This window comes from Colossoma macropomum, unplaced genomic scaffold (genome assembly GCF_904425465.1).
Source record: "Colossoma macropomum unplaced genomic scaffold, Colossoma_macropomum, whole genome shotgun sequence".
Lineage (NCBI taxonomy): Eukaryota > Metazoa > Chordata > Actinopteri > Characiformes > Serrasalmidae > Colossoma > Colossoma macropomum.
The window spans coordinates 12,606-35,000 of record NW_023495401.1 but is presented as its reverse complement, the minus strand read 5'-3'; the positions used below and the strand labels follow the sequence as shown (position 1 = coordinate 35,000).

Sequence of the window (22,395 nt, the reverse complement as noted above, 5' to 3'; positions counted from 1 at the left end):
TATGTCCAGGATTCATGTCTGTGATGGCATAATCTACTACGCTGCTGCCCAGTACAGAGCAGTAGGTGAATCTGCCAGGGAATCTCCTCTCGTCCTGCCATTGACAATGTACAGACCGAGGCTTTTACATAACTGAAGAATATATTTTCCATTTTTGTTTATTATGCCATCATAACCTTGTCTCCGAGTTACTGTATTTGTGTGGTAGAAAGGGATTTGTTTAGGTATGTGGGTAATTACCTCTAAATCAATAAAATCTTTTTCTCTGCCAGGTCTAGCATTTATATTGCCACAGAATAAAATGTAATCTAATTTGAAAATAGCTTATTTCTTTCTGGAGATTTTTCTAAAAGTGTTTTCTAAAAAATCAGGAGAATTTGTGGGTAATATATAAATTGCACATGAATGGATGTCTGTGTCATTTTCTAATAAGTTCATGTTGATTATGATCCAGAAATGTTTTCTACCTTTTTGATTGGGGTGATAAATGTTCTGTGTTCTTCTTTATACCACTAAAGTATACCACCAGAGTTTCTACCAGTTTTGATATGGATGGATTTGATGGAGGTATATATAGCTCAAGGTAATGATTTGGACAGAAAGAATTGGTGTGGTTATGCCATGTTTCTTGTAGGGTGATTAAATCAGGATTTGCCAATGCTGAACCAAATGTTGATTAACCTTGAATATTCCAACATCTAACTGAAAAGGAAGCCATTGTCAGTCAGTTACAGGTGTTTCATAAAGAGGTATCCAGTCTATAACCTAACCATATGAAGACATATTTTTTGTTCTAGTAATCTACACTGAGTTACCCATAATTACAAATGTATTTGTAGAAAGGTAACGTATTTAAAAAAAAATAAATAAGAAAATAGAAATAGAACACCCTAAACATAACTAGTTAAGCTGTTTGTCATGGAGAATGGTGATAAAGTCTTATCTGATTGGAGTGTAGCTGGGTGGGTGCAGGTGCTGTTTCTCATGCTGCTATAGCAGCTTGACTTTAGGCCGTAGTGCTGAATGAAGGGTGAACTGTGGTGGCCAGATGTTCTGGATTGAAGAGGCTGGTGATGAGAGGTGTGCAGTGAAATGGGGGGTGGAGGCAGTAAAAACCCCTCTGGCTCCTCTGCTGTGGTGAAGATTCTGGGATGAGTTGAGCTGTTTAGTCATGTGCCCCAGTCTGGAGTGGGCCGTAGGTCTGGTGTGATGAAGAACTGTGTCTTTAAGGCTTTTTGTAAACAATTTTACAATCTCTACATAAAATCATTCTCAGGGACTGATTGTCCACCTCTAGGTCTCTCATGGCCTGCTGTAGATCTCTGAACTCGTCTCTCTGTTGCTGTAATAGACAGTCCAGTTATCCTGCAGGCTGGCTATTGTTATTTTTCTGATGAAGGACTGAGCTGTTTCATTAAAAGCTATGAATTCCTGCTGCAGGACAGACAGTCCTTCTTTTAGTGTCCTGACATGGTGTTTGTGGAGCTGTGGCATTCCTTTTTAAAAGTACAATTTTCTGCAAGTTTTTTAGACTGTTTCCAGATTCCTGAGTCATAACTGTTCCATTATGATATATATTGACTGTTAGGGTGAGAGATGTGTATTCAACAGCATTGTATGTGGTGACCTGTCTTCCTTTGCTTATTCTGTTTTTTTATGTGAGGAAACATTTCATATATTACTACATGCCAGTCTGCTGGATGGTGTGTGAAGAAACGTAGGTTGCGCATTACCTTGCAGTTATCTATTGAAGTGAGGTCTCCCAATAATGTCTCTGGACTGTAATTGAGAACTTGTTTTGAAGGTATCATATTTCACAGCTGTCCAGCTGTAGTGAGTGTCCAATCTGCTGTTTCCATCTACAGTCTACTTTGAACTGATTATTCTCTCTCTTTTTCTCCTCTCTTTCTTTCTCGTTCTGTCTTTCTCCCTTCATTCTCTCTCTCTCTCTCTCTCTCTTCCTGTTCTGCTCTAAACACTTCACTCCACCCCCTCTATGAGAAACACTTCCTCCTCCATGACTAAAACCAGTCCAAACATATTTTAGAGGAAGATAAACCCTCTTCCACTATGTTTAGTGAGGAGAGGAACATAAAGAATTTTAAGAGAGAAGAGTCTCCGTGAGTCTCAGGGAGCCCTGGCCTTTTAGTAATGAGAGGATTAAAAAAGTTACTGTATTTAAAAGAATTTACTGAAGTACCACAATAAACTTCCTGACTTGATGACTTGAGACTTTTCCGTTAGAAGATGGAAACGTCCACTCCAGCTCACACCGGTCCTGCTCAGACCAACATGACAGCTCAGACAGGAGGAACCGTCTGTGCTCCTGTTCTCCATGGAAACAATATTCAAGGCTCAGTGAATGTAACCATTATTCAGGGAGGTGAGTGATGTAGTGTAAGAAACTGTGTGTGGATCATTTTGACTGGCTGAGAATTTTAGGTTATATCTAAGCTGTAGATATGTGTATATATAATGTACCACCATCTGTGGCTGTACATCAGTGCATCTATTTTATTGTTTTACAGGTGGTCTACACCTCTGGATACAGTTCACTGATTGCTATTAGTTTTAAGCAGCTTTCATAATGTTCTGATATTTCCAGTTGTCTCTCCTCCAGGTCAGGAAGTTTCTCGTTCCAGCACCAGTACAGTTCAGGCTGGAGGTTCTCCTGGTGCTCCTGCTCTCACTGAAGGTAACATCTTAATGTACACATTACAAGTCAAGAGTCAAGAGGCTTTTATTGTCATTTAATTTATGTACAGGTACACAGTGGAGTGAAATTACATTCCTCCAGGAACAACATGGCGCAACATGGGACAAAATAGACAGTACAAAGTGCAAACGCGCTCATCCATGTCTTTATGGACCTTGCTTTGTGCACTGGTGCACAGTCATGTTGGAACAGGAAGTGGCCGTCCCCAAACTGTTCCCACAAAGTTGGGAGCATGAAATTGTCCAAAATCTCTTGGTCTGCTGAAGCATTAAGAGTTCCTTTCACTGGAACTAAGGGGTCGAGCCCAACTCCTGAAAAACAACCCCACACCATATTCCCCCTCCACCAAACTTTACACTCGGCACAATGCAGTCAGATTAGTACCGTTCTCCTGGCAACCGCCAAACTCAGACTCATCCATCGGATTGACAGACAGAGAAGCGTGATTGGTCACTCCAGAGAACACGTCTCCACTGCTCTAGAGTCCAGTGGCGGCTCTTTACTCCACTGCATTTGACGCTTTGCATTGCGCTTGGTGATGTAAGGCTTAGATGCAGCTGCTCGGCCATGGAAACCCATTCCATGAAGCTCTCTACGCTGTTCTTAAACTGATCTGAAGGCCACATGAAGTTTGGAGGTCTGTAGCGATTGACTCTGCAGAAAGTTGGCGACCTTTGTGCACTATATGCGCCTCACCATCCGCTGACCCCGCGTTGTCATTTTACATGGCCAACCACTTTGTGGCCGAGTTGCTGTTGTTCCCATTTGCTTCCACTTCGTTATAATACTACTGACAGTAGAATGTGGAATATTTAGAAGTGAGGAAATTTCACGACTGGACTGCACAGGTGGCATCCTATCACGGTACCATGCTGGAATTCACTGAGCTCCTGAGAGCAACCCATTCGTTTTATACACCTGTGGCCATGGAAGTGATTGGAACACCTGAATTCAATGATTTGGATGGGTGAGTGAATACGTTTGGCAATATAGTGTAGAATCTTTCATGTCAAAGTGAAAATAGGTCTCTGCACAGTGATCTAAATTACATAGAACAAAAATACCTGATTGCGTTGCATTCACCTCCATCTAGTCAGTACTGAGTAGATGCATTTTAGGCAGCAATCACTACCTTGCATCTGTTGCTAAGCAATTAGTAGCATATTACATTTTCATAATTCAGAAAACTAAGAATTTCCAGCAATCTCAAACACTTCTAAACACAAATAATTTTTGCTGTTGTCTGTACCAACTTTTTCAACAATGTGTGTAAATAAAACCTGAACTTGAAACGTTTACAAACATTAAAGAATGCATTGTTTGTGTTTATGTCTCAGATTTGGTCACTGTATATGAACAAAAACTGGAGACAAAATTTCACAGAATTTAAGGAATATCACAGCATGGTACCTCAACTTCTGAATGAGATTTACGAGAGCTCTACATCACAGAGGGAAGGAGTTGAGAGATTATTAGATGCATTTATTAGATTACCCAGCAATCACAGCCTTGAGTCTGTGTGGGTACAGACTCCCTGTCAGCTTTGCACATTAGATACTCCAATTCCCTATTTGGCTTTACAAAACTGCTCAATCTCTCTCAGATTGCATGGGGATCATAACTGAACAGCCTTTTTCAAGTCCAGCCACAAATTCTCTGTTCTGAGATTTGAGTCATCTCCAAGAAGGCTCCAGTTTCTTGCAGAATGCATGAGATTTTCTTGCAGTATTTCCCTCTGTTTTGCTGAATTCATTCTACCCTCAGAAGCCTTCCAGGACCTGCAGAGAAGCAGCCCCACAGCATGATGTTATCACCACCATGCTTCATGATCGTGCTGGTGTTTTTACTGTAATGTGCAGTGACATTTAGACTGGTAGACAAACAGCTCAAATTTGATCTGATCAGACCAGAAGAACCTTCTTTCAGCTGACTTTAGAATCTTGTCTCCAGGCAAACTGTAGCTAGTCAATTACCTGGGCAAGTGCACAGTCTCTCCAATTCAGCCAATAATCAAACTTCAAATAATTGTTTACAGAATGGAAGAGTGATTATTGTGCTGTTAACTTACAGTTAAGGGTTCAACGAAGTCAATATAGCAATATTTAGGGCAGCCAGTTTATTTTATAAGTTCTTTCCTCTTGGAAACTCACAAATAATCATTGTTAAATGTGTAAACAAAAAGACAGATCCAAGCTAATGGAGAATTAATGAAGGACAGTCCACTTTGTTTAATTAGATCTACAGAGGGTTCTACTTTTAAAAACTCTATTGTCTGTTTACTTCTCAGGTATGGTCACTGTATATAAACAAAAACTGAGGAAGAAATTTTGCAGTATCAATGAAGGAATCTCACAGCATGGAACATCAACCCTTCTGAATGAGATCTACACAGAGCTCTACATCACAGAGGGAGGGAGTGGAGAGGTCAATAATGAACATGAGGTCAGACAGATTGAGACAGCATCCAGGAGACCAGCAACACTGGAGAAACCCATCAAATGCAATGACCTCTTTAAAGACAAACCCATCAGAACTGTGCTGACTAAAGGAGTTGCTGGAATTGGAAAAACAGTCTCTGTGCAGAAGTTCATTCTGGACTGGGCTGAAGGAAAAGCAAATCAGGATGTCATCTTCATATTTCCACTTCCTTTTAGAGAGCTGAATCTGATAAAGAAAGATTTCAGTCTGATGGAGCTTCTTCATCGCTTTTTCCCAAATATAAAACAACTAAGATCAATAGACTGTGATGCTTATAAAGTCATGTTCATCTTTGATGGTCTGGATGAGTGTCGACTTCCTCTAGATTTCCAGAACAATGAGAGCTTGTGGGATGTAACAGATTCAGCCTCAGTGGATGTGCTGCTGACAAACCTCATTAAGGGGAATCTGCTTTCCTCCGCTCTCCTCTGGGTAACCTCTCGACCAGCAGCAGCCAATCAGATCCCTCCTGAGTGTGTTGACATGGTAACAGAGGTACGAGGGTTCAGTGACCCTCAGAAAGAGGAGTACTTCAGAAAAAGAATCAGTGACCAGAGCCTGGCTAATAAAATCATCTCACACATGAAGTCCTCAAGAAGCCTCTACATCATGTGCCACATCCCAGTCTTCTGTTGGATTTCAGCCACTGTTCTAGAGAGGGTTTTGGGTGAAGCAGAGAGTGGAGAGATCCCCAAGACTCTGACTCAAATGTTCTCACACTTCCTGATCTTTCAGATCAAACACAAGGACCAAAAGTACCATGGGAAATGTGACACTGATCTTCAGCAGACTAGAAAGATGATTCTGGCACTGGGAAAACTGGCTTTCCAACAGCTGGAAAAAGGCAATCTGATCTTCTATGAGGAGGACCTGAGAGAGTGTGGCATTGATGTCAGAGAAGTGTCAGTGTACTCAGGAGTTTGTACCCAGATCTTCAGAGAGGAGTTTGGGCTGCACCTGGGGAAGGTGTTCAGCTTTGTGCACCTGAGTGTTCAGGAGTTTCTGGCTGCTTTATATGCATTTCTCTCCTTTATCAGCAAAAATGCAACAAAACGGCTGACCTCTGATCTCTCTGGTATTTTCAGAGAGTCCAAAATGTCAGACTTTCTCAGGTCTGCAGTGGACAAGGCCTTACAGAGTGAGAATGGACACCTGGACCTTTTCCTCCGCTTCCTACTGGGCCTCTCACTGGAGTCCAATCAGACTCTCTTACGCGGCCTACTGACGCAGACAGGAAGCAGCTCTCGCAGCAAAGAGGAAACAGTCCAGTACATCAAGGAGAAGATCAGGGAGAATCCCTCTCCAGAGAAATCCATCAATCTGTTCCACTGTCTGAATGAATTGAATGATCATTCTCTAGTGCAGGAAGTTCAAACATACTTGAACAGAGGTGATTACTTTCGTCTCAGTGGACTCAGTCTCTCTCCTGCCCAGTGGTCAGCTCTGGTGTTTGTGTTGCTGAACTCAGAAGAGGAGCTGGATGTGTTTAACTTGAATAAATATGATCTATCAGATGAATGTGTTCTGAATCTGCTGCCAGTGATCAAAGCTTCCAAGAGAGCTGTGTGAGTATTTCTGTTTTAAATATGTCACTGCACTGTTTATTAATTTAATGTATCACTGGATTAAACTGCACTGATTAGAATAATTATTTTCATTACTTATTTTAATCAGTTTCCAACATACCACTGATTCATTACTGGTTTATGGATTATTGGGTGTGTGTCTGTGTGTGTGATACGTACTGTAGCTGTGCTTTTTTTACTTATGATTATTAAATAAAAAAATCTATTAAAATTAAGTAATGTATACTAACCACTGTGAATAATTTAACAATTCAATGTAATAATTAATACCAAACATTTATGACAAATAATTTGATAATTTTGATAAATTAGTTACATCAATCTAATTTAAAATCATGTTAAACATCGCAATCTTTACTTTCTAATGGAATAAAATAATGATATTGACTATACTAAGTGTGACCAGTGCAGGTGTCAAAGGAAGGAATTCTTATACAACACCCCACATGGCATACCCAGACTATGTCACCCCAATTTACTGGGTAGGAGGCCCCACACTGGAACACTCAAATAAATGAGTTAGTCACAGACAACCTAACTGCACATGTCACAAAACCAAAATACCAAAATAATCTCAGCACAAATCTGAGTGATGAAATTGAAATTGTACACTTCAGGAGCACAAAAAAAGAAGAAAAGAAAAAAAAGGAAAAAAAATATCAAATGCTATAATTATGGCGAAGGAATATTACCCGAGTCTCACTGTAATGAGCAGTTAACCCACACACTCTTTAATAAAACCCCTACCATAGACAGGCACTCAAGTGCAAATATTATTCCAAAATGTTGATATAAAAATAATATCAATGGGCAGCTGAACAGGGAATCTCAAAATAGTACATATAAAAATACCCTAAAAGAGGCGGCTTGGTGCGAATATCTCAGAAGGTATCTATAAAAGAAAACCCGGGGAAAACAGTGGCCTGCAGACAACCAGGCCTCCATCCACTGCAAAGAGACAAAATCACATCACCAAAAATACTTTCATTTAGCCTTTAAAATAAAACCTCCACAGCTCTTTGCACCTACATCTCTAACCTCAAGTTATGTGTACATTCAGTGGTTAGAAAATACTATACAAAAAAACAGATTTATATGCACCCTTATTATTAGCATATATATACACCCATGTACATGCCATAAAGTGTATATATGGTGGCCAAATTTACACCTTCAGTTGTTAATCTAAATGAAAATCAATCCATAAGTCCCAAAACAGCACATACCTATTTAACCTGCAGTCATACTCAACCACCCTTGGACGAGCCGGAGAAGCTGAGATTAGTCACTCAAAACATACAGCTCACTTTACCGGTAGCGTGGACTGCAAAGTCGATTACTCCTTCAGAATCTTAAGCACCAAATAGACCATGTTGTTGCAGGAAGAAAGAGAGGGGAAAAACAAAACTAAGAGGAAATACACTTAATACTGACACCTTCCCCTCCAGTTAATGCGTCCCAACGTTGCTTAATGCCACCGCAACAATCTACAAATCCACCCAATAGTGCTTTTCACCACTGTTTACTTTAACTAAACAAGGAATGAAACGCCACCCACCGGTACTCAGGCTGGAGACCTGCTTCTAATTCTAAATGGACATCTATTTGGTCTTTTTACCAAACCACAATCACCTAAAATGATCACAAATACTTAAATATAACCCCCATGTTTCAAACAAAGAAACAAGTGGATCTTACAAGCCTACCAGGACTCATTCTTCCTACAGCAACAGCAGCTTGCGCCAAACAATTCAAGCTCCCCTTTGTCTGCCGAAAAGTGGAAGTGAGGTAAATTCCAACACTGGAACTTTTATCGTCCCTACCAGGCATACCACACTATGTGCATGTAAAACTAAAACTACAGGAAGTGGATAGTTATTTCTCTTCCCAATTAGTCACTCTTTATACAAAGAAAGAAGCATAAAAATTAAATGGAAAAAAAGACTTTCTTTGTAGAGTTAGCTTATAGCTTGCACCAACCTCTCAGTTCCACCAGATGGCAGCAATGAAGCTTTATTTTCAACCAAGGTCTAAAGATTTTCTAATAAAAATGAATTATTTTCATAGATATCATTATTTGAATATTAAGCAACATTGGTGAGATTTAATAAAACATTATATAAGTTTTATTTTTTAACAAGTAATCTGAGAGAGAGAGAGTGAAGAGAGAATGAGAGTGAAAGAGAGGAAAAAGAGAAATAGAAAATGTGTGAGAGAGGAAGGGAGAGACAGAGAGAGTTAGAGAGACAGTGCATGAGTGTGTGAGAGAGAGGAAAAGGGAGAGACGGGGTGACAGAGGGAAACGGAGGGAGAACAGAGTGTGAGAAAAGAAACACAAAGAGAGACAAAGAGAGAAAGTTAAGAGTTAGAGAGACAGAGAGACAAAGTATGTGTGTGTGAGAGAGAGGGAGAGAATGAGAGTCCTCCTATCTTCCTACAAACATTCAAATATAAAGCACGACAGAGATTCATGTCATTATCTTGTATAAGAAGAGCCTGATATCCCATTTATCAGTTGTCAAAAAAGAGCTCACCCATACTGGGCTTAAACTTAAGAGAAGCATTACTGAGCGTAACAGTGACTTCTATATCTGTGCAGCTTACACTCCTCCTGCAGAATCCCCTACTGTAGAGATGAGATCTTCAACAACCTCTAGAAAGAAAGCAGCCATTTCCAGGCTCAGGGCACTGTGCTGCTGTGTGGAGTTTTCAATGCGATGACAGGCTCAGAACCTGACATAAAAGACACACAAGGAAACAACCACACGTTTAGGGCCGCCCCACAGCAACAACACGCAATAACCCAGACTCTACTGTAAATAAGAATGGTAAGGAGTTAGTACAGCTCTGTCAAGGTCTGGGCCTGGTGTTTGGAGTGGGGTTGGATGGTTGTAGTACCACATCACCTTGTATTTGCACTGATAAAAAATGATACAGTTGTGACATTAATAATGAAACGAAAACGTTGTGACATTAATAGTGAAAAGAAAAAAAAATCCCCATAAAAAGTGTGGTGGGGTGGCCAAGGAATACTGGCCCGGGGATTTAAAAAAAACAAACAAACAAACAAAAAAAGTTACCATTATTAGACCACTGCCAAATTAACATGTTCCTCAAGAGAATCCAACAATAAAGAAATCAGAAGAGTCCTGTAAACTAATACAAATCAACCCTACTTACAAACGGACTCTTAACAGTGTGTCTGAATTCACCAGTGCAATCAGTTCTACAGAGATCACTGACCTCATTAACAAATTCCTAAAAAAAAAAAATACAATGCATGCAGAATTCTGCAGAAATAAATTAAGAATTCAATTCAATTTAACCCACTAACCCCAAACACACAACAGCCCCACTCTAGCACTGCTGACCAGAGTACAATCAGTGTAAACCAAATTATCAAACAGTAAAAAGACCTATGTGTAACATTGGAATGGTGAAACCAAAATTCAGTCTACAACCCCATTTTCCAAAAAGTCGGGGCGCTGTACAAAATGTAAATAAAAGTAGAATATGATGATGTGCAAATCATTTACACACAATATTTAATTGAAAATAGTACAAAGACAATAAATCAAATGTTGAAACTGAGACATGTTGTTTGAGACACCTTTTACTACAGAGCCCTGCTGCTGTAATAAGTTTGGTGTTGTCCTGCTGAAATAAGCAAGGTCTTCTCTGAAAAAGACATCCTCTGGATTGCAGCATATGTTGCTACAAAACCTGTATATATATTATTCAGCATTAATGGTGTTTTCACAGATGTGAAAATCATCCATGCCATGTACACTAATGCCCCCCCCTCCATACCATGACAGATGTTGGCTTTTGAACCATGTGCTGATAACACACTGATAAGTCAGATGGTCCTGCTCCTATTTAGCTCAGAGGACACAGAGTCCATGAATTTCAAAAATAATTTAAAATTTTGATTAGTCAGACCACAGGACACTTTTCCACTCAGTCCATCTTAAATGTGCTGAGACCCAGAGAATGCATCAGAGTTCCTGGGTCTTATGTATGAATGGTTTCTTCTTCACGTGGTAGAGTTTTAACTTGCATTTGTGGAAGCAACGGTGGTTTTCAGAAAAGTTTCTGAGCCTGTGCAGTGATTTCCACTATGGAATCATGCCTGTTTTTTTCTAGAGTGCCACCTGAGCACCCAAAGATCATGGACAGGTAATACAGGTTTTTGGCCTTGTCCCTTGCACACAGAGATTCTTCTGGATTCTCTGAATCTTCCAATGATATTACATACTGTAAATGATTAAATCCCTAAGTTCTTTGTTATTTTATGTTGAGAAACATTTTTTTTGACTTGTTGCATTGTTTCACTCTGCAGTTTTTCACGGAGTAGTAAACCCCTCGCCATCTATACTTCTGATACTCAGCCTCTCTCAGATTCTCTTTTATGCCCAATCATGTTACTGGCCTGTTGCCAAATAAGCTAATTAGTTTTGAGATGTTTCAATATATTGAATTTTGTCCTATCTTTTTGGAAATATTTCTCAAATTTAAAAGTGGGCATATATTTTTCAAATAACAAATTTGTTGTCTTTGTACTATTTACAATAAATTACATGTTTTATTTAAATGATGATATCGATGCATTACATTTGTACCATTGGGCCCTAAACAGAGAGTATGAACTGGCAGAGTATCTATTCAACCTCAGAGAATCTTGACCAAGTACAGACTCAGTGACCAATACAGAGACAAATGCTGACCAAGTACAGACTCAGTGGCCAAAGCACAATTATAAAGTTAAGCACAGTTATGCAGTTATAAAACCTGCTTTGATATGTTCATGATGATTACATGATACAGAGTGGTATACAATATTTTTATTTTGGTAGAGTTTGTGTAATAGAAGTAGGATGTGCACTGTATATCACTGTGTATCAGCTGTTTATTGTGATTTATATACTAACACTGTACAAAACAATTCGCAATCTGATTGACATGTGAAGACATGGGTACTTACACTGTGAAGGACAGGCAACCACAATTTCTGACATATCAGAAATCCATTTGATGATCCAAATGGTCAGTAAGAGCCCATTTAAACATTTAATTTAATGTAAGACACATGGTGGCCAATGAAGCTGAAACTTGGCTAAGAATAGAAAGTTTCCATGATAAAACAACTAGAGTATAATTTTTGTGTGTGATTGTGTGTATAATTAGGGCTGTGTTTGCGTGTGTGAGTGTTTGTGTGTATACCTCTGGGATTGTGTTTGTGTGTGTGTGTATATGTGATTTCAGTGTCCTGATGTATTGTTATTTCTCTCCCAGGCTGTATAACTGTAATATCACAGCAAAAAACTGTACAGCTCTGTCCTCAGCTTTCAGCTCAAACTCCTCCAGCCTGAGAGAATTGGACGTCAGTAACAATAACCTGCAGGATTCAGGAGTGGAGCTGCTCTCTGCTGGACTGAAGAATCCACACTGTAAACTGGAGATACTGAAGTAAGATCCCTATATTATTGTGTGTGTGTGTGTGTGTGTGTGTGTGTGTATAGATCAGTCACACACACACTATCAAAGAAAAACCTGCTACAATTTTAATTACAGAGAGATAAAGAAAAATATATGTCAAGAGAGACAGTGAAAGAGCCAGAGAGAGAGAGACAGAGGGAGAGATAAGAACAGAGACAGACAGAGCTAGACAGAATAAAAACTGAAAGAGACAAAGCAGAGATGAAGATAGAGAGATACAGATAAAAAGACAGAATAGAGAGATACAGATAAAAAGAGAGAACATGGGGCAGACAGAGAGAGCAAGATAAAACGACAAAGAGAGACACACAAAGATACAAGAAGAAAGAGTTAAAGAACAGAGGGTGAGATACATTCATAGAAAACAGAGAAACTGAGAGAGATAGACAGGTAAACATGAACACATACTTGCATATCTTTGTATGATTTTATAACTCAGAAAAAGTTTTTCACTCAGATTAGACACACAGGCCATAACAATCAGTAGGACTTCTGGCACCTGCTTTGCAATAATGCATCTGTTAGGAAACCAGTTTGGAGGAAAAACTTTCTTAAATTATATTTAATAAAGTTTGGGTCAATTTAATGTTCATTGTCACTTTGTCCATATTACAAAAGTGCTCTCTTAAAGTATGTTAAAACATGCTCACTGGTTTTACTCATTTTGAGTCTCTTCCTTCTTTCACTCATTTTTCAAATATATTATCAAAGGATTTATAACATCTCACAGAGAAACAAAACTCATTTGGAAATCTGTGTAAAACAAAAGGAAACATTTAGAAACAGCTAAAAGAAAATATTCCCATAATGAAGAATAGAGGTAGAGAAATGGTTTATGAAAAAGACAGAGTTTAAATATTGAGAGAAGTAAAAAACAAACAGTGGATTCTGCCAGAGTACTGTAACACTGTGCTTAGGTAGTGTGTATTGCAAATACTGCTCTACACAAAAAGAGAGAACTCACCTGACATATTAGGAAACCTTTGTTTCTGCATTTTGCATTTTGTATTTTTCTATACTTATAAAAAAGTTCAGAGTAGTAGTATGCAATATTTTCCAAAATGATAAACATACAGTCCTGCAGTGATGTCAGTAGAGGGATGTGTAATAGGTACATCTATTATGCTGTAAAGATAATTAATTAATTAATTTTGATAAATGGTTTATATGCGATGCAGTGTGCAAAAATGTATTTGGGTTGGACCTTCTTCCATCCACAGTTAAGGATGTTTCATAATTGATCATATTGACTATTATTGTTGCCTGAATTTCACTGGAAATTTCAGTTCAGAATGGTATGTGTGCCAACACTTTTATCTTTGGCTTCCCTGACAAATACTCAGACCTGCAGCTTCACATCAAGCACTGCAACTTCTCTCACCTTTGTTTTAAGAGCAGCAAAAATAAGCATGTTTCTTAATATTTAGGATGTTTGTTTTGGAGGGTGTGGGCCACACTGTACTGAAATAAATGTGGTAAACCTGTCAAGGAGACAAGAATAATTCCACACTGTGATATTCTTACATTTTAACACTTCCTAAATCTGTTTATTGTAAAGTATTAGCAGACAATACAGCACAGACATACAGCACCAATGCAAGCTGAATAGCCTAAAATTGAAACCTGTATTTTGTGTTGTTTTTTTATGACTGATAGAAGGAATGTACTCACCTTATTGTAAACTGTAGTGTCTGATAGAAAAGTTTACTTTTGTGGTGTTTGTTTAGTGTCTTTGCAAAAAAGTGCATTATTTTGGTTTGTGTCATGTGTTTACTGTTTTAAATATATGGCTTCTGAATGAACAGAAACATTCAAGTACTCAGGAAAAACTCCTATAGGTCTATCTACATACATGTTACATTTATAGTTTGTGTTAAGACCCGGTGTAGGGTCGGGCCGTAAAAGAATGGTGTGGTGCAAAATGTATGCTATGTGAAGGTGTGTGTGTGTAATAATGAGACAAAAAACATCTAATTGATCTTAATAGCATATTCAATGTTGATTTTACAACTGTACAGTGGAACACCAGTTTGTCTTCAGGTTTGGCCAAGGCCTAAACAACAAATGAACCCACTCTAACTCCAAGACAAATTTTAATTAGCCTTAACCAAAACCAAAGAACAAACAAAAGAAACAGTTTACCTTATGCAAAACCCAGACAGAACCCAAAACCCAAACAAAATGGCAGCCAAACCCTACACCTGGTGAAGCTATTTACAAAATATACAAAAAGGGAATCTATTTACAAAATATACAAGAAGCAAACAGGTTTAAGTGGGCTAGGCTAAATTGAGGTCAAACGAAGCAGTCAAAGACCAAACAGTCAGAGATTACTCAAACATGCAAACAGACAAGCAACAGAAACAAAGTGAGCAAAGCAAAAGCTGTCAGTAGAGCTGAGGAGGACTCTTTTATTCTTCCCGCCCAATTACATTATCTGAACTGAACTGGAGCATGGGCTGGATTATGGACTGGAGTGAGTGGTGATGTATTAAACACAGACTGGATCGAGGAATGAGGCTGCAACTGGGAAGGCAGAAGAGAGGCACAGACAAAACAGCAACACAAAATGGAGTGGAGCGTAACATTTGGCATTGTTTTCAGATAACCATGACCATAAAAGGGAGAAAGAGAGTAAAAGAGAGGGAGAGTGAAAATGTGTTTCTGTGTGTTTCTGTGACTGTGTTTGTATGTTTGTGTGTATTATTTTGTATTTGATTGTGCGCAATGGTATGTATGTGTATGAGATGTCAGTGCTCTGATGTATTTCTTTCCCAGTGTTTGTGACTGTAATCTCAAAGTGAAAAGCTGTGCAGCTCTATCCTCAGCTCTCAGCTCAAACTCCTCAAGCCTGAGAGAACTGGACATGAGTTACAATGAACTGCAGGATTCAGGAGTGGAGCTGCTCTCTGCTGGACTGAAGAATCCACACTGTAAACTGGAGATACTGAAGTAAGATAATCCCTTTATCACTGTTTGTGTATGTTTGAGTATACATCACACACACACACACACAAAAACTTTCATAGAAAAAACTCACCAACATCGTTGAATAAAGAAAGAGAGAAACAGAAAGAAGAAAAAACAGATAAAAGAGAAAAAGCAGAGAGACAAAGATAGATTTCATTGTGAAAGAGAGATAACACAATGAAATACAGACGGAGAGAACACAATGGAATCCAGAGAACTGAGAGAGAGAACACAATGTGTGTGTGAGAATGTGTGAGTGTATGTGATGTCAGTGTTGTGATGTATCATCATTTCTCTTCCAGCCTGTGTGACTGTAATCTCACAGAGAAAAGCTGTGCAGTTCTGTCCTCAGCTCTCAGCTCAAACTTCTCCAGTCTGAGAGAACTGAACCTGAGAAAAAATGAACTGCAGGATTCAGGAGTGGAACTGCTCTCTGCTGGACTGAAGAATCCACACTGTAAACTGGAAAAACTGGAGTAAGATCATCACTTTACCACTGTGTGTGTTCTTCACATTACAAATGTGTTCTCTTCAAGTATGTTTATACATGCTACTGCTAAACAAAAATATTATCACAGTGATTATTACTTTCAGCACCTGTTTGACACATATAGTGCACAACTTTTAACTCAGCAGTCAGTTGTCATCAGTGGCTGACTGTATGCACTGATAAAGGAGACTTTAGGCAAGGTTTTACCACAGAAAGAATAAAAATGTAGGACAGAATTATGAAATATTGAGAGAAATTAAAAATCAGACAGTGGATTCTGCTATAGGACTATAACCATGTGCTTTAAGGCAGCTTGTGTTGCACATGTTGCTTTACTCATAAAAAAAGAGAATTCACCTGAGATATTAGGAAGCATTTGTTACAACCTCATGTATCATGGGTGTAGAAAATAACCTCTCTCTGGAGTCCTGGGTTTAACAGGTTACAACATAAAAATGAAAAAGCAGCACACAAAGTCTGATCGAAGCCAATAAGGTATAGTTTCTCCTTTCTTGTCAAAAAGATACACTTTCTTAACAGGGAGACAGTGGATATAAAAAAATAAAAAGGCTAACCCATGAAGCCACCTTGCTTCAAAGAAAACAAAATAAAAAAATGCTCTTTCCCTGGCTTTTTAGTTGGTAAAACCAGAAAAAGGGAGCAAAGATAAATGGCACTCACTTCTACAGCTAATGCAAATCTTATTTGATTTTAATGTAAGTAGAAATGTGAGTAGAAAGTTCATAAGCTAAAACCTGATGTACAAAAATGTGGCATTACTCAGTAATCCACAGTAAACTCTACTATTAAGCAATAAACATATCTGAAAGACAGCACCTGAAACTAACAACAAGGTGAAACATTTAACAAGTCTAACAGTCTAAACAAAGAACAACAAGCATTTTATAAGCCCAAACTGCTGCAGCCACAAGGTGTCTGCCAGCAGACTAAAATTCCCTGGGTGGCTACTGCTCATTGGGTTGGGCCTTTTCAGCATTGCATCATTGTGTTGGACCAATCACAAGGCATAATTCTTTGTGACAGCCTCCACTACTCTAATCCCCACACCGGAATGTCAGCCTAAAAGACAGACAGCAAAAAACCAAAACAAACAAACAAACAAACAAAAAAAACCAAAACAAAAGGGCAGCACAAAACCAGTTACAAGTTCAGTTACAATCCTGAATGCATCCTAGGATGTAGCACATTTGTTTAAGCATTTTTTCCACATTTATTAAAGAAAAACAGATGGCCTGCAATGATGTCAATAGAGGGCTGTGCAATAGGTACATCAGTTATTGTGTAAAAACAATTCATACAATGGCAGTCTTACCTAATGTACCTTTGAAAAACGTGCACAATGGATGACACAGTGTGCCAACATAGATTTAAAATGGACCTTCTTTCTTTCATGGATATTCCATGATTGATGACATGGTCCATAATTATTGCTGGGATTTCACTGGAAAATCAGTATGGTATGTATGCCAAAACTTCTATATTTGGCTTCTCTACCACAGTAAGCATTAACCACTCTTACCTTTGTTTCTAGAGTACACAAAATAGGTAAAAAAGTGTTTCTGAATATTTTGGGTGGTTTGGGGGTATGAAGCACATTGGACTGAAATGTACCTCTGGTAAATCTACCTAGGAGACAGGAATAGATTCCATGCTGTGACATTCTTACATTTGAAAACATTCTAGTATCAGTATCTACACATTATAATAGTAATGAAGGCTGAATAGGCTCAAATTGAAATCTGTATATTGTGTTTTAGTTGTTTGTTGAGACTGAAGTAATTTATGCACCTGATTGTAAGTTGTATTGTCTGTTAGATAAGTTTAGTTTTGTGGTGTTTTTTTAGTGTGTTTTGAAAATGTGATAGTTTTACAAAAATGGAATTATTTTGGCTAGCAACACTGTTTAGTATTTTCTCTTTACCATTTAAATATGTGACTTCTGAATGAAAAAGAAAACATTCACATAAATGGGAAAAAACTGTAATTCTCAGTGTGGTTTTTCTGCACAGATATTTACCATTTAGCATTGTTTTCAGCTGAACTTGACTATGAAAGAGAGACGAAGAAAGATAGTATGTGTCTTTGTTTCTGTGAGAGAATGTATGTGTATTATTATGTGTCTTTCATTGTGTTTGTTAGAGTGTTTGTGTGTGTGTGTGAGTGAGAGAGAGACAGAAAGAAAGAGAGAGAGACACCAATGTTCTGATGTATTATTATTACTGTTCCAGGCTGTTTGACTGTGATCTCACAGAGAAAAGCTGTGCAGCTCTGTCCTCAGCTCTCAGCTCAAGCTCATCATGTCTGAAGGAACTGGACCTGAATGACAATAAACTGCAGGATTCAGGAGTGGAGTTGCTTTCTGCTGGACTGAAGAATCCACACTGTAAACTGGAGAAATTGAGGTGTGATCAGCTCTTCATCAATCTGTATGTTATGAAATACAGAGAAAGACAACTGAGAAAGAGAGAACACAATGAAACATAGACAGAACTGTGAAAGTGAGTACAATGAAATACAGAGAGAACTGGGAGAGAGAGAGAACATAATGAAATACAGTTACAAAGAAGTGAGTGATGTAGACCACAGTGAAATACAGAGAGAGATACAAAGATAGAACATGGGGTTGTATGTGTGTGTGATGTCAGTGTTGTGATGGATCATCATTTCTCTTCCAGGCTGTGTTGGTGTAATCTCACAAAGAAAAGCTGTGCAGCTCTGTCCTCAGCTCTCAGCTCAAACTCCTCCAGTCTGAGAGAACTGGACCTCAGTTATAATGAACTGCAGGATTCAGGAGTGGAGCTGCTCTCTGCTGGACTGAAGAATCCACACTGTAAACTGGAGATACTGAAGTAAAATCATCACTTTATCACTTTGAGTGTATAGATGATTCACACATAAACTTTCATTAAAAAATCAGCAACTTCTTTAAATATAGAGAAAGAGATGGAACAAGAAAGAGTCAGCAAGTTTAGAGATGCAGAGAGAGCTATACAGAAAGCAACGGAACAAGACAAAGCAGAGAGACAAACATTGACAAAATAGAAAGAGAGGGATACAACAAGAGAGAATAAGGAAAGAAAACGAAGAGAGAGACAAACATAGAGTGAGCAAGATAGAAGGAAAGAGAGACACAAAGAGACAAAAAAGAACAGAGAGAGATACAGAAGACAGCCAGAGAAACATACACAGAGAACAGAGAGTACTGAAAAAAGACAGATTTGAGAGACACAGAGACAGATATACACACTTTCATATCTCTATATGGTTTTATAATCTAGCTTTTCACTGAGATTAGACACATACACCATTACAATCAGTAGGACTCCACTTTTATGTATACAGTGCTGTCATTACTGTGCAGTAACACATCTGTGAGGAATCAAATTTAGGGGAAAACACAAAACTCACTCCTTAAACTCACATTGCAGATGTTCTTGATTTATACATCATGTTTAACAAAATGGATACATTTGATCTTCATTTTCAATTTCATCGCATTAGAAAAGTGTTCTCTGTTATGCAGTGTATACACAATCTAACAAGACTCAAGTAACAGTGCAAAACTTTCTTTTGACTTGCTTGCTTCTTACATACACACCATTCTTCTTCACATACATAACAGAATCTCAATCAACTTAGTGTGTGTCATAGTGACACCTGGTGGACAGATGCAGGAACTATAGTTTCAACTGTAGTATAACAAACACAACATTCTCTTTCAAATATTTTAATACATTTTTGCAGTTTTCATTAACGTTTACATATTTTATCAAAGCATAGTACAGATCTCAAAGAAAAACAAAAAACTGAATTGGAGAGCTGTGTAAAACAAAAGAAAATATTTGGACACAGCCAAAAGAAAATATGCTCAGTCAAGTTTACATTTAGCACCTGTTTGAACTACATAGTGCACAAGTGTTAACTCAGCAATCAATCATCATTAGTTGCTGACTGCATGGACTGATAATCAAGGCTGTAGATGAAATGTTATCACAGGAAGAATAATGATAAAACTGATTTACAAGATAATAAACTTTAAATGATTTAAATATTTTATAAATATATTACTAATCAGTGACATTTGGTACTGCAACAATGTGCTTTAAGGTAGTTTGTGTTACACATTCCCCTCTACACAAAAAAGAGAGAATTTACTTGAGATATTAAGAAACATTTGTTCCTATATTTAAATTTTTTCCACACTTACAAAAACATTAGAATAAGGGAAAGCAATATTGTCTAAAATTATACATATATAGGAGCACTTCAATTATGTCAGTAGAGGGATATGTAGTAGGTGTGCCTGTTATTGTGTAAAGGCAATTCATACAATGACAGTCTTTTGAAATGACAGTCTTTCATACAATGACAGACTTTGAAAAATGTGTACAATGGATGCTAGTTTCGAGAGTTTCACTACAAGTATAAGTTTGGTATGGTATGTATTCCAACACATCTAGCTTAGGCCCCTCTGCCACAGTACCACCCTCTACTGATAAATAAATCAGACCTCCAGTTTGGCATCAACCACTGCAACCACTCACACTTTTCTTTCAAGAGTATAAAAAATGAGCAGAAAAAAATATTTGTTTCTGAATATTTTTGGTGTTTTATTTGGAGAGTATGCATGATTGATTCCATGCTGTGATGTTCTGACACTTTAACATTCTAGAACTATTTACAGTAAAGTATTAGCAGAGCTGAAGAGGCTCAAACTGAAACCTGTGTTTTGTGTTGTTTGTTGAGAAATTGAAGAAATGTACTCATTTGATTATAACAGTTTGCTTTTGTGGTGTGTGTTTGGTGTTTTATGGGAGTTTGATGTTTTTTGAAAAAAGTGCATTACTTTAGCTAGCAAAGCCTCTGTTTAGTGTTGTGTGTTTACTTTTTACAGATTTACTGTAATTGATTTTCTACAGAGATTATATATAGCTTTTGTTTTGGTCTGGAACTGTAGCTGTTTATTTCTGATGGAATAGCATGGTTTTCAGGTGAATGGAAATACACAGAGAGAGAGACAAAAAGAGCGATAAAGAAAAAGAAAGTGTTTCTAACTGAATGTGTTTGAAACTGATACACACACATACACACACACACATTGACTCAGAGAAATGCACTCTTTTTCATGATCTTTAGCATTGTTTTCAGACAATCCTGACCATAAAAAGAGAGCGAGGACAGAGAGAGGTAATTAGTGTGTGTGTGTGTGTGTGTGTGTGTGTGTGTGTGTGTGATGTCAGTGTTCTGATGTATAATTATTTCTCTCCCAGGCTGTGTAACTGTAATCTCACAGAGAGAAGCTGTTCAGCTCTGTCCTCAGCTCTCAGCTCATACTCTGCTAGTCTGATAGAACTGAATGTGAGTGCCAATAAACTGTTGCGGGATTCAGGAGTGGAGCTGCTCTCTTCTGGACTGAAGAATCCACAGTGTAAACTGGAGACACTATGGTGAGATAATTACACCCCACACACTTTCATATCTCTGCATCATTTAGTATATCAGCAACATATTTAAGCATAAAGAGAGGGAGACAGAGAGAATGACAGAGAGACAGAAGGAAAGAAAGAAAGTATGGGACAAAGAAGGAGCAAGGCAGAAAGACAGACAGAAAAAAATGTAGAACTGAGAGATAGAGAGACAGAGAGAGACAGGTAGAACAGTGTGAAATACAGAGATAGAAATGCAGGGAAAGAATATGGGGCTGTGTGTGTGTGTGTGTTTGAGTGTGTGTGTTGATCTGTAAGTGTTACAAGTTTTTCTGCTTCTCTCTGCAGGCTGTATAACTGCAGTATTGCAGATGAAGGCTATGCTGCTCTGGCTTCAGCTCTAAAATCAAACCCCTCCTCTCACCTGAGAGAGCTGAACCTGAACTCCAATAAACCAGGAGAGTCAGGAGTGAAGCTGCTCTCTGATCTACTGGAGGATCCACACTGTAAACTGGAGAAACTACAGTGAGTTACTGATTTACTGTCTCTATACACACACACACACACACACTCACAAACACACACACTCATACACAAAAACACACTCTCACCCACACTCACACAGAAAGTGTGCTGAGTGTGTAGAATGTGGAGTTGTGTAATATGTGTAATGTACATGTGTTTCAAATATTCAAACAAAGGTTAGATGATACATTTATTTCAAATATGACATAAGAACATGATCCAATTTATTAGTTATATAATAAACTATTACAAAGCTAGTTAATTTGCAGTGAAGTGCGTTTATTAGTGTTGTGTTTATGCCCAGTTAATATTTCAGTTCAGTTCAGTCATTCTGTAAGAAGATAAACTCAATATTTAAGATGGAGTTCAGACCCTGATGGAGCAAATATTCATCACTAAAACTCTAACTGGAACAGCTTTGATGTTTTTCATTCTTTAATGAATTAAATTTTACATTGTGTTTGATTTTCTTTATGAAGTCCATGACAGGACTGGACAGGTTCTAGGTGTGCTGGTGTTGAATGACCCATCAGTCTGAGTCCATGTCCAATGATTCTGTCTTTTTCTCTGTCTTACAGCATCAGAACACCTTCCAGCTGATCTGCTCTCACACACAGAGGATTATGAGGAGAGGATGAAGTCTTACTACACACACACACTCAGTATATGACTGTGTAATCTCCT

The 22,395-nt window shown here is 38.2% G+C and overlaps 1 protein-coding gene across 1 annotated transcript; it reads left to right on the top strand.

The window, feature by feature from the left end:
* Nucleotides 1-2,098: 2,098 nt before the first annotated feature.
* Nucleotides 2,099-21,716, top strand: LOC118802055 (NACHT, LRR and PYD domains-containing protein 12-like). Its single transcript, XM_036562506.1, has 8 exons — nt 2,099-2,383; nt 2,621-2,695; nt 5,004-6,759; nt 12,076-12,249; nt 15,058-15,231; nt 15,552-15,725; nt 17,989-18,162; nt 21,535-21,716. The coding sequence occupies exons 1-8, from the start codon at nt 2,248-2,250 to the stop codon at nt 21,713-21,715; spliced, it is 2,844 nt and encodes a 947-aa protein (XP_036418399.1). The 5' UTR covers nt 2,099-2,247; the 3' UTR covers nt 21,716.
* Nucleotides 21,717-22,395: the final 679 nt, after the last annotated feature.